The sequence below is a fragment of the Halichoeres trimaculatus genome, unplaced genomic scaffold (genome assembly GCF_033239565.1).
Source record: "Halichoeres trimaculatus isolate MK-OKI-2021-1 unplaced genomic scaffold, fHalTri1.1 fHalTri1_scaffold_8, whole genome shotgun sequence".
Taxonomy (NCBI): domain Eukaryota; kingdom Metazoa; phylum Chordata; class Actinopteri; order Labriformes; family Labridae; genus Halichoeres; species Halichoeres trimaculatus.
The window spans coordinates 2,323,162-2,335,996 of record NW_027437186.1 but is presented as its reverse complement, the minus strand read 5'-3'; the positions used below and the strand labels follow the sequence as shown (position 1 = coordinate 2,335,996).

Sequence of the window (12,835 nt, the reverse complement as noted above, 5' to 3'; positions counted from 1 at the left end):
GAATGGCGCCCTCTGTTGACGCTTTTAAGTCTCGTTTAAAAACACATTTTTATTCATTTGCGTTTAACCCGGCATGAAATTGTGTGGTCCTCTGACTGTTTTTATTTTTTATTTATTTGTTTTAATTATGTTTTTAATTCTTTTTTTAATTTTTTTAATATATATTAGTATTTATCATTCAACTCTTTTGTATTGATGTTGGTTGTCTGTTTTTATCAGTGCTATTACTCTGTGCAGCACTTTGGGGACCTTGTGTTGGTAAAATGTGCTATACAAATAAAAATGGGATTGGATTGGACACTGAAATGAGCCAGTCAGCAATCTTGAAGTATAACCCTCCACTGGAGCATCTTCTGAGTTTTACAGTCAGTTGGTCTGGACTGATCCCGAAGCTTTATCAATCCCCAGCGAGTTTACCTTTCTTAAAGACGCTGAGTTCTGTATTTAAAGATTCTCTCTCTTTTCACCAATAAGCACTCACACTTACAGCCTGCAGGTGGAGAGAGGAGCTTCTCCTGTTTAAAGCGGCTCAAGTCTTACACCCGCAACACAATGGGCCAAGGCCATTTAAGCAATCTAGCTCTGCCGGCCATTGAGAGTACACCAGTAAAATCCCTGGAAAAAAACACTTGGTTGGTATGACATTTTCTTGAAAAGGAACAGAGGGTAGAATTCACATCTAATTAAACAAACAAATGTATGATGTAGGCCGGTAAAAATGAGCTTCCCCCCTTGACTAACCAGCAGCTGCCATTGTTTGGAACTGATTTTCATTTAGGGTAAAAGGGAAAATATTGGCGTCAAAATTTTGAATAATACGATCTCCAACACTGAATTGAGTTTAAAAGCATTTAAGTATAGGTTTATCAAACAGCTCCCAGGCTCAGCAGCATGGCTTATAAAGTTTAATGAAAACTAAAAAAAAACCACAATAAAAAAAACACTGGGACTGGGATATTGATTACAATTTCAGGAAAGTCTGCTGTCCAAAGTTACCATCAAAACATATATATATCTGCTCTCTGGAGCATCTCCACTCCGCTACACCTTTTCTCCTCTCCGCAGTGTGTGTGAACACTGTGCGTGCATAGCTTTCACTGCTGATTGGCTGTTAGCTGAGCCATGGCTCTGAGTGTAACTAATCAGATGGTTCTGTGGGTGGGACAATGCTGAGGACAGAGAGGGGAGGGGCCAAATTAACATAGTTTAAAACATTTTCTCATTGGCCGTCGGATTAAAAAAAGGCTGAGGAAAAAAAAAGGTTGATGCTTCTAAAATGCCATATATTAGCGCCGATATTTCGCCCGGATAATAATCTGCCTATCTCTAGTAGATTACAGTTACCTTGGGGAATTTGTGGACTAGAGTCAATTATTTAGCAATGACATCCAGTTAGTATCATGCTGCTTTAGCTGCCCTGGGGAGGGTGGGTGACATCCTTGTTGAGTGCTATGTCTAACTGTACCTCTGTTGATATTCATCATAAAAGCTCTGTAGACAAGTTCTTTGTTGTACTCAAGATGACTAGTTCACAGTGTAGCTATATGCAAAACACACACACACACACACACACACACACACACACACACACACACACACACACACACACACACACACACACACACACACACACACCAGAGTGCCATACAAACCCAAACCCCAGCAACAGTGAGAGAGCAGCATGCAGAAAGAAAAGTGGGGTCGAGAAAAAATGGAGAGAAAGATGCAACAGAATGAAAATAAGGAAAGCTCCAAAAGATCGGGAAAACATGTAACAGCTGCTCTTAACACGTCTAAACTATCTTTACCACACAGTAAAGGAGACACTGGGTGATTGTGGACTGGACACTTAACAATCAATCAATCAATCAATCAATCAATCAATCTTTATCTGTATAGCACCAAATCATAACAAATGTTATCTCAAGACACTTTACAAAAACATCTACAGGTCTGGACCCGTAAATGTTAAAAAAAAATTATTAGCAGAAACCCAACATCAAGACAAGATAAGGAGTCTAATCTTATCTTAATCCACCATGAGTGGATTATGATTAAAAAAAAATTATGATTATGATAAAAAAATAAAATAAAAAAACAACTGTGTGCTGTTTTAAAGGTAGCAGCTTCAATCACAGACTAAAGGACTGTTTGTCGACGTATCAGTGCACAGATGGAAGTCAGTCCTTGCTTTTATTCAGAAAACTTCAGTCTTCTTACAAAGATCACAAAAATAGCTGATGGAGCGATCTTAGAGGGAAGGGCTGTTGTGATGCTGAGGGACTGTGCTGATTGGCTGTCTGAGCTGGGGGCTGCAAATGGATGGAGAGGTGGAACAACAAAAAACAAACAAACCAAATTTAGCTAGCACTCCAGAAGAAGCTGTATTAGCATCGTAAACATATAATCCAGAACAAAAAGAACAGAAAGAAGTAACTGTTATGGTAAAATCACAGCCGATCTGTCTCCACTTCGTCTCTGCACTGGCTCTGCTCCATTGAATTCTGGCAGCATCTCAGCTCCGGGGGAGGAGAGAGCATGCAGTCGACACACAACGGAACAGAGATGGAGCAGGACATGGATCTGGTTTGAGTCTGGAGTCAAAGTGTTGCTGCTACAGCTGCATGCCTCTAATTGCTAAAGTAGTTTGAGATTGGCACAAAATAAGCACCAATTGTATCTGGTATGTTGTTGTTTTCTGCTGTTGAGACAGACTATAAATATTAGGGATGTCGATACCACTTTTTTTTCAGACCAATATCAGAACTCCCTTTTGGGTACTCACTGATACCGAGTACCAATACCAGTAGTACTTTTGGTACATAACATTTCCATTAATAGTGACACATCGTTTTGATCAGAAAGTACAAAATAACACTGACAACTGTCAGAGTTTTAGTAATTTCTTAAAAAATAAAATGAAGTGCAAATTAAAACACTTTAACTGTTAACTCTTCCTGGTTCATCCATGTTATCTGAACAGGACCTGACACACATTTGCAGTGCTGTCAAACTGCAACAATGTAGCGCCAACTACTGGTGAGGAGGACTTACTGGATGTAAGATTTTTTTTTACCTTAAGTGTCGGCAGGTGGTATCAGCAGACTTTGCAAGAACTGATACCTTGAAAAAAAATTGGTATCGGTCCAATGCCTCATACCAATACTAGCACTTGCCCATATCGGCTTATAAATATTTGCCTGCTTTAAAAAAAAAAAAAACAAATAGCCGAGCAATGGAGGTGTCTGTGTCTAACCTTTGATATCTTGACTCTGAAAAAGAAGCAAAGCCATTATTGTCTAAAAGGAAAAGGAACTGCATAAGGATTTGGAGAGGGAGATGTTTTGCCTGGTTTCCTTTGCAGAACACTCCTATTGTTTTGTCACCACAGGAGCCAACTACAGAGCACCCAGAAAATTTTCACAGCGCTTCACTTTTTCCACATTTAATGCAACAGCATCATTCCAAATTGGATTAAATTCATTTTTTCTTCAAAATTCTACACACAATACAATATGATAAAAGCTTTTCTTCAATTTTTAAAAATGTATTTAAAATGAAAAACTGAGACATTACCTGTGCACAAGTAATGTTGTGTACAGGTATGTACTTCTGCTTATGGATATAAATCTGGAAAAATGGCAGTTTTCTCCATGACCCACAGGATATTTACATTGTACTTATGTTGTGACATCATTACAGCATATAAATCATAGTTAGATGTATCTGTATCATGTATCTGCAATCATTGGTAAATGACCATAGTAAGTGTGAAATTAATTTTCTTCAGTAACTCAGTCTTATGGGCATGCATGGGGGCAGAACTCCACTGTATGCAAAGCAGAGAGCTGAGAATCGTCAACATGCTACCATGTAGAGACAGAGACAACTATTAAAACAACTTTTAAGAGTAGACTTAAAACTTTTCTTCCCGATAAAGCTAAAGCTCGAGCTATAGTTGGAGCTGGATCAGGCCTGAACCAGCTCTTAGCTCTGCTGCTATAGGCTTAGACTGTCTGGGGGAAGCTGACTCAAAGGGCTCCTGTCTCCCTTATCTTCTAATCTTAATGTCCCATTATAGTTACTGACCATACACCTCTCTGGGAGGCCTGAGTTTGTCTCAAAGGTTCCTCTAGGTTGGTGCTGTGGGCGACCTGCTGCCTGTCATACTCCAGCTGCTATGGCTTTTTACAGTTGCACCTTAATTATCGCTACAAGGCTGAACTGTCTGTCACTGTCTGTGTGTGTCTCTGTCTGTGTGTGTCTCTCTCCTACTCGTCTCTCTTTTTGCCTCTGTCGACATTTCTCTCTTTCTTCTCTCTCTAACCCCATCTCAGTCCCCTTAGATATCTGTCTAACATGAGTCTAGTCCTGTCTGAGGTTTCTGCCCGTTAAAAGGAAGCTGTTCCTCTCCATTGTAACTTACTAAATGCTACAGAACTCTGTACTTATGGTGAGTTCAGATGAGATTAGACTCCTTATCTTGTCTTGATGTTGGGTTTCTGCTAATAAAACGTTATTAACGTTAAAATGTCTTGAGACAATGTTTGTTATGATTTGGCGCTATATAAATAAAGATTGATTGAAACAACAGGCCTTTGTGTAGACCAAATTATGATCCTACCATAAGTGTGATTTCAGTTACAGGAGAACACACAGAAATGAAGTGCTTGCTAAAGAAATCTGTTGTTACCCGGGCAGTATCAGGTGCACCAGTGGGAGGAGAAATGTCAGTCGCACTCTTAAAAACTTTGGTCACACTCTGGAGCCCTGGGTGTAACAAAACAAGATGTAGAAAAGTGAAGCGCTGTGAATATGCTCACTGTATTTAAAAGATAACTATTTTCTCTGAACTGGCGGGTTGATTTAAAAATCTACCAACAACTGTCTGTCTATAAAATCCCTGAAGCCAATTGAGTGATCTCGGCTGTCCAGTCAAAGAGCTCACAGTCCACGCTTTGACATGCCTTACCTGCTACTGTTAGACAGCTTCCTGCCATGAGCTTGACTTTCAGGGGTTTCCAGGGTCCGAGGCTGTCTGGAGAATGGTGGATGAGCAAAGGGAACAATGCACAACAGAAAAAAGATTGGATGAATGGATAGGTGGATGGATGGATGGATGGATGGATGGATGGATGGATGGATGGATGGATGGATAGATGAATGGATAGATGGATGGATAGATGAATGGATGGATGAATAAGAGCATGATAGGGAAAAATCATTAAGATTTAAAAAGTGTGTAAGGTGGCTGTCACTGCCTTCATAAGTAAATGATGTGGCAAACGGGAAACAGTAGGCATGCTGTGATGGATGGTATGATGGTGGTATGAATAAAGGGTGTCACACACTCATACTTCATCTGTAACTGTGTCTGTGAGTATGTGCATGCGTGCGTGCGTGCGTGCGTGTGTGTGTATGGCAGTAACGTGCGGTGAGGTCCATGACAAGGGAGGCAGGCAGCCAGCTAAAGTTGAAATTTCTATATGTGTGTGTTATATATACAGTGTTATTGGCCAGCCCTGCCCCTTTAACGCGGTGACAGTCTGTGCTGTGTGTGTGTGTGTGTGTGTGTGTGTGTGTGTGTGTGTGTGTGTGTGTGTGTGTGTGTGTGTGTGTGTGTGTGTGTGTGTGTGTGCGTGCGCGTGTGACATAGCAGAAGGAGAGACGGTCTGAGTGCATGCATGGTGTGTGTGGGGCGGGAATACATTATTTTGGTCTTTGTTTCCTCAATAAATTTGCGGTTGTGCACAAGGTGCACCTTTTTTTCCTCCTCTTTAGTCTTTTCCCTCACTTTGGCCTGGACTCCTAGGCACTGGTTACCAGCAACGAGCCAAGTAAATAAATGTTAATCAGCTTTCCCATCTACGGTTCGGAGACGAAAGTCCCGGAGTTAACAAGACGGAATGCCAATTAAAACCCGAAACATACGTTCACCTGCATTTCCACAGGATTTACATCAGAGGAGAAAGAGCAAAATATGAACAAAAATAACCCGTATCTCAACAACACAAGAGCACAGGCCAGGCACCTCCGGTATAATCTATCAAACATCTGCACTAACAAACTATTGCGAGACCTCAAAGAGGGTGCAGTATTACATCCTGCGGAGGCAGAGAAGCGCTGTGCCTCATCGATGCCCACGTTAATCAGCGTGAGACCTTAGTACGCATGCGCGAACCTGCAAAACGTTGTGATTTCAAGTAAACGGTCTCTCTCTCTCTCAGAGTCTCTGCCTCCGACACACATTACAAGCATGAAGCCAGCGCGAAACGCTGTCCGTCCCCTCTGTTAGCCTCCCTCTTATTGACAAACAAGCAATTTCCTTTTTTATTTTTTTAATTATGACAAATTGTATACGAACAACTGAAAAAAAAATTATATATATATATATATATATATATATATATATATATATATATATATATATATATATATATATTTTTTTTTATTTATTTATTTTTTTTCCTGTTAGCCTAGGGGAGGCACTGCCTCCCCTGACAGCACACCACTGGTGTGTGGGTACTGTAAGTGTGTGTGTGTGTGTGTGTGTGTGTGTGTGTGTGTGTGTGTGTGTGTGTGTGTGTGTGTGTGTGTGTGTGTGTGTGTGTGTACCTCTTCTTCGTACTGAGGTGAATTAAAGTCTCTTGAGTAGGAAGCAGCATCCATATTCTCCATTCATGGACATGAAGATGACAAAGATGATGCATGTATCACACACACACACACACACACACACTCACGCACACACACACACGCACTCACGCACACACCCACACACACACACACACACACACACACACAAACACACACACATTCAGTCACACTCCTGATATGAGTCATGGACATCATGAATTCTCAGTCATATCTGTGCACTAAGCAGAGCATTTTAGAAACTGAAGAAGTTACGAGCACACAGAAGCTGCAGAATCCAGAATATACAGTACGCACACGTGGAAAGACTGCAGGAAGCAACTCAATGAGGCAGGATCTCACACCATAACCAGAACAAACTACCAGGAGTTCAGAAGAGCACAAACCAGGCACCAAAAACCGTCAAGGGGGAAGAGAAACGCAAAAGGACACAACTACGGCAGCAACAACAAACCACACTCAAGGAAGAAAACTCACTACAACCTTTGGCAAAAGATTGGAAACCAGAACACCACAAGCCGAGAAACCATACAAGCAACCTGTTACACAGTGAGAGTGAAAATGATGGAAACAAAGAAGAACTTATTAGAGTTAAACGAATTCTACATTTGACTTCATGTTCACTCTCAGTGTGTCCAGTTCACCGACCACAAACCAGGGGCTCCAAGTTTTCAGTACCAAGGTAAACGCTAACAGCCTAATGTTAACAGCTAAAGCTTGTCATTTTATCTTGTATTTGTCAGAAAACAGGCAAACTCTGTTATCTAAGCTGAAACTATTACTGGGTTCAAAAGTATATCAATTTCTGCTGGTTAGAGCTGGCTGCAGACCAGATCTTGAGATCTCTCAAGCCCCTGTCCTGTGGACCTCAACCACCGCTATCAGCCCTGTTTAAAACACTATATTAATGTGCGGTTGTTAATCTTAATATGCTAAAAATAAACAATAATGAAATAATAAAAAGGATGTTCCTTTTATCTGTTTTTATTTAAGCTTTATCAGCAGGCCTTTTTAAAAATATGTTTCACCAAATCAATGTTTGACTAAATCAAGTACAGGAGTGTTGAAATAAGATAAAGTGCATTATACATAAATTTCTGAAACACTAAACTAGAAGTGACTTCTCAATTTTGTTTTTGAATATACTGCTGCTACTTGGAACACAATCATTAGACCAGCATAAATTTATAACAAAAATGATAAACTGACTCGAAAAATAGTCTTAGTCTAAAATTGTTTGCCTTATTTCCTGTCTGATGTAGAGGTTTAAGTCTGCAGGATAGGCATACCTGTCAAGTTTTGGATTTGAAAATAAGGAAAGTTTTCTGGTGTGCTGCAAACCGTCTCACCCAGGTTTAAAGGGGTAAAACATGGTAGTTTCCCAGCTAAAAGGGAAACTTGACAGCTATGAGGATATGGGGCTTGAGAGGTGAGGGGCTCAAGGGGTGAGGTCTGCTGCTAGACTCAGGAGGAGCTCAGTCTGGCACTCCCTCCGGAAAAAAAGTAATCCCCCTTATGCTACAAAAACTGAATCAAAGTGTTTTTGTCTTTTTAGATTATTGGACTTAAAATACGCCACATGCATCTGATTAGGTCAGACAAATGTCTTATTTCAAGAGATTCAAGGACAAAGATGGAGTTTGTCTTCACACACATCTTCTTTGTCTTTGAGTAAAAAATGTTTCTTGAAATAAGATTATCTATACATAAACTAGACAAGAACAATTTTCCTAGCTTTGTTTGTTTTCATGTTCAGTGCTTCAAGGACCAAAAGCCCTCCTCATCCTATTTTTAAACCAAGTATAGAACATGGAAAAATTGTATTTACTTAGCATGAGTTCTTTGATCCCAGAAGCCTTATCTCTTCTCATCAAACTTTTGAAATTTAATCAGAGTTTGTCTTTCTAAAGCCAGTTTGAACCTTTGAAAGTCCTGCTGTAGCTGCTCTGTTGGAAGTAACTTCTAGATTTTAGAGAATACAAGATAAAATAATTTCACTTTGTCAGCCTGGAAAGACTTCAGGCTGATGAATTGCTATCTGCTAACATCATGCCCCAGCAGAGAAAGGAGCATCAGCTGAGGAATGAGGGAGAGCTTGACGGTTTCCTGAACCTGATACAACCTGAGCAAACCTGAAGGATTCCAGTTCGGTCTGCAGTGAATTGTTCTTGTAATATTACAGAAACCCAGTGACATGTTTCATGTTTTTCTTTCATTGATAATAAAATGTTTTTTTTTTGTTTGTTTTGTTTAAATTAAACAATGAAAGTCAGGGTTTGGGTCGTAGTTGTGTCAGATTTGAAGGCAGTAGCCAAGCTCTAAGAGGAAGTGGTTGGGGGTCTACCAAAGGGTACCTGTCGTCTTCAGGGGAAGCATGTTGGATAAGAATCCTGGGACTTGCAGGATGTCTCCGTGGCAGGGAATGGGACAAAGTTTTTCTATGTGTACACATACAAAATGTATCACCTATATGGCCACAGCCGTTTCATAAAAAAGATGCCAAAAGCAAACACACTGCTATACACCACCTCATGAAGTTGATTCAGAAAACCTTTGCTCATTTACATATCCAGGAGATACGAGGTAACACAAATGTCATTAGATGTGCTTATTTCTGTCCAATCAATCAACTCCACTTTATCCTTTTAGTTCTGTCTTTGTTCACAACCCCCCACTAACCCAAAGAGCCGCTGGGCCTCATCCTTTGGTTTTACAGAGCTTGTAAACAGACAATGTCATTAAATCATGTGACTTTCTTGCTTTAAATCTGAATTCACACTAGGCTTTATTTACCTAAAAAGAAGTCCAAAACTTGTGTTTCTAAGTTCTGGTTTTGACATCAGCCTCCTCACTGTGCTGCATTATCCAAAACTTCAGGGTCAAACTTCTGACCAGGTGTCGCGTTAAACGTTTAGTCTCTGTCTTTGACAGAATTTGATGGAAAAACCTGAAGGTTGCCAGTCATTTTGACTGATTAGAAAACCTGAGCGCGATCTAGTCCAGCACTTTCATTGTTGCACAACCATTCATTAATCACATACAGCACCTGCAGTCGACCCCCTGTTCAGGCGGTGGTGAGTGAACATAATTAACAAGGTATTATCTTGTCATGTTGTTGCCACAGATTTTTGCCGACAGCGCGCTTAAGATCTATGGAGATCTGTTGGGGCGCATCTGTGACCACAACGACTCTTAGACCGCCTCTCCCGTACATCGGGGCCGCATGCTCTGGCAAATTCAGGCAGCCACTGCTGGTTCTGCATATAGGTCTATTGTTCCATTGTGTATATTACATTAAATAAACATTATATATTATGTTTCATGGAAAACCTGATGCAGACCTAACCTATTCAAGGAAAAAATCCAAATCTTCTGAGTACCATAGCTCTAAATGAACAGCTTCACTTTTCCGGACAAAAAATATTTTGAAACAATTCAAAAGTCAGTGTTAACTGTCCAAAATTCTTAATAGTCTTTTTTCTTTGTTGCTGTCAGCTATTATGTTGTTGTTGTTTTATGCTGCTATGAAAACAAACAACAACAACAAAATTTAGAACATTAATTTTTTTGGTACTACTCAAATGTCCAACTAATAACAAATTTACGACACCGCATTGAACACTGTGGTAACGTAACTGACCTTTGTCGGATGCTCATAATTACTGAGCAGAACCTGAACGCATCATAATACAATTCAATGCAGCCTCTGAGTGGGCGCATACTGAAGCACTATTCGACAATATGGGTGAAACACACAGTTACTGCAGTAGCCTCTGAAATAGTAATAATTAGGAACTGGAGACTTTTTTTTATTATGTCCAGAGTGTAGCGCAGTCAGATGACAGCTAACGTGGGCTCCAGCCTGCGCCCCTTTAAAGGTAAGGTAATGTTGCAGACATTAAACAAATGAACAAGTAGGCAGTGTTTCAGCCGCCTTCGGTAGTTTTACTCTCACCACTCTTAGAAAAAAAGCTTTTGATGTCCTGGGCCCCTGCTCAGCTGCTTCTACTCCTGGACTCCTTTTCAATTCTTTTTTAGTGTCCAGACTTGTGTTTTTGGGGGGCCATCCTAGCCCTGCTGGAGTTCGCTCGTGCTCACTTACTTTCGCTGAGGAAGAATGAATCTTGGTGTGGACCAAACCATTTTTTAAGAAGGGGCAAAGACAGTTATTGAAATTATCAAAATTAGAAAATGGTATGCCTTGTGGCTTTGGTTTAATTCAGATTCATTGCTGATTGGCTGCCTTGGCACAGCCTCACGCAAATTCACATCGTAACTTCAAAATTTTCAACTCGAGCGGAGAGGTGTCTGATGCCCAAACATGCAAACGCCCCAAATGCGCCAACGCTCCATCCAGGGCAAATCGGTGTCTAAACTATGGAATGAATATCCTATCTTAAATCAAGAGCATTTTAAATTGATTTGAGAGCAGTATTATATTGATTTCACGCTCAGATTTTGTGATATTGTCTCTCAAAACTCTGCTCTTGCGCCATCATGCAGCTAGCGAGACAACAGCTCTCATAAAAAATGGACCGAGTCAAGGAAATCAGGCAAGTTGTTTTAAATTCATTTTAATGAAAACTATATTGGGCTGTGCACTGAATATTTGATCATAAACCTGGGGTTATAGATACATGGAAACTATACAAAAAATATTTATGTAGGCTAACCCTGTATTTGTTTAATTTGTTTTGAAAATGATTTATAACAATAATAAATGCGAAGTATGATCATACTGTATGCAAGATGTGATCCTTTAGGAGGACTTGGAAAGGGGCTTATCCAAACATTATACTTATCAATTGGTCATCATTACGTTAACCATTGATTAATGTTTACAAACCATGTTAAAACAGTGCCTGGCTCTAACGTGTTTGCTCATCATGTTTAGCTCATTCTCCAGTAATCATGCTGTAGACTGGAATATGAAACATCTATTTTACACGGTTTATTAGTCTATCAGTAATATTTTGGCTGCAGGAAGAGGCTTCCTAATATCAGTAATTAATGTTCATTTATAGCTGATAACGGCATTAGGGCATTTATACCTTACTTAATTCATTGGCTAATCAAGGTAAGGTAGCATATTAACTGTCATACAGGTGTAGTATTGTTCAGATATAATGCTAGGTATATGATTAAATATTCAGTGCACAGCCCAATATAGTTTTCATTAAAATGAATTTTAAACAACTTGCCTGATTTCCTTGACTCTGTCGGTCCACTTTTTATGAGATCTGTTGTCTCGCTAGCTTCATGATGGTGACACTGTTTTCTCCACCAGCACACCGCAAAGAGCACTGTGTCATGCAGCTATGGGTATTTCAGTTAAAAACACGGGTGCTCGTGTATTTATTGAATGATATTTGATTTAAACACTGGACAAAAAAATTAAAGAAATCACATTTATTACTGCCCTGGAGGTCAGCGGCTGATAAACCAGGTTGAAAGAGTGCCCGCCCGTATGTGGCGCTCCGTGAACAACAGCAACCACACCCATAAACAAACAGGGATAATCTGATTGGTCAATACTAGTCAGCCTCCTATTGGTTTATCCACAAAAAATTTCGAGCGCACACAGAGATCTGTGAGCAAAAATTCCCTCAGCGCGAGAGGAAGAAATGGAGTGTGAGCGCAGGAAATCTGCGCGAGCAGCATTATATCCGAGCGCAAGGACACAGTTTGAGCACGCGCAGCATTATAACCGAGCACGAGGACACAGTTTGAGCACGCGCAGCATTATAACCGAGCACGAGGACACAGTTTGAGCACGCGCAGCATTATAACCGAGCACGAGGACACAGTTTGAGCACGCGCAGCATTATAACCGAGCACGAGGACACGTCTGGTGTGGCCGAACCATAAAAAAGAGGGATTGTTGTGTAAAATATGGGACAAAGTGATTGTATTCTATCTGTGTTTTTCTTCCCTGAACCCTGTGACTTACCTGTTTTCATGGGAGCAGGAATAAAAAGGAGCTCACGTTGAGGAAAATGAGTGGGTAGGATAATTTGTTAAAAAAAAAAACATTTTGTCCATTACTTGAGTCTGACTGTTTAACCTCACAATGGGCCTCATTTGCTAATAAATACATAGAAATGTTCTTACTCGGCACACAAGTTCAGTGTTAACGCAAAATCACCGTCAGATTCATGACGTGCGCACCAGCCAATTTACT

At 40.3% G+C, this 12,835-nt stretch overlaps 1 protein-coding gene across 15 annotated transcripts in view; it reads right to left on the bottom strand.

The window, feature by feature from the left end:
* Positions 1–12,835, bottom strand: part of LOC141795659 (regulating synaptic membrane exocytosis protein 1-like) — a 261,446-nt gene that overhangs the window by 35,291 nt on the left and 213,320 nt on the right. For 9 of the 15 annotated variants that reach the window (XM_074676630.1, XM_074676634.1, XM_074676637.1 and 6 more), the window contains 2 exons: positions 9,009–9,092; positions 4,973–5,038 (listed from right to left, as the gene is read on the bottom strand). The exons of 3 other annotated variants lie outside the window; for them this stretch is intronic. In XM_074676630.1, the coding sequence (XP_074532731.1) occupies positions 4,973–5,038; positions 9,009–9,092 (150 nt within the window). The remainder of the gene's footprint in view (positions 1–4,972; positions 5,039–9,008; positions 9,093–12,835) is intronic. 3 more of the 15 variants (XM_074676638.1, XM_074676640.1, XM_074676643.1) reach the window with 1 other exon arrangement.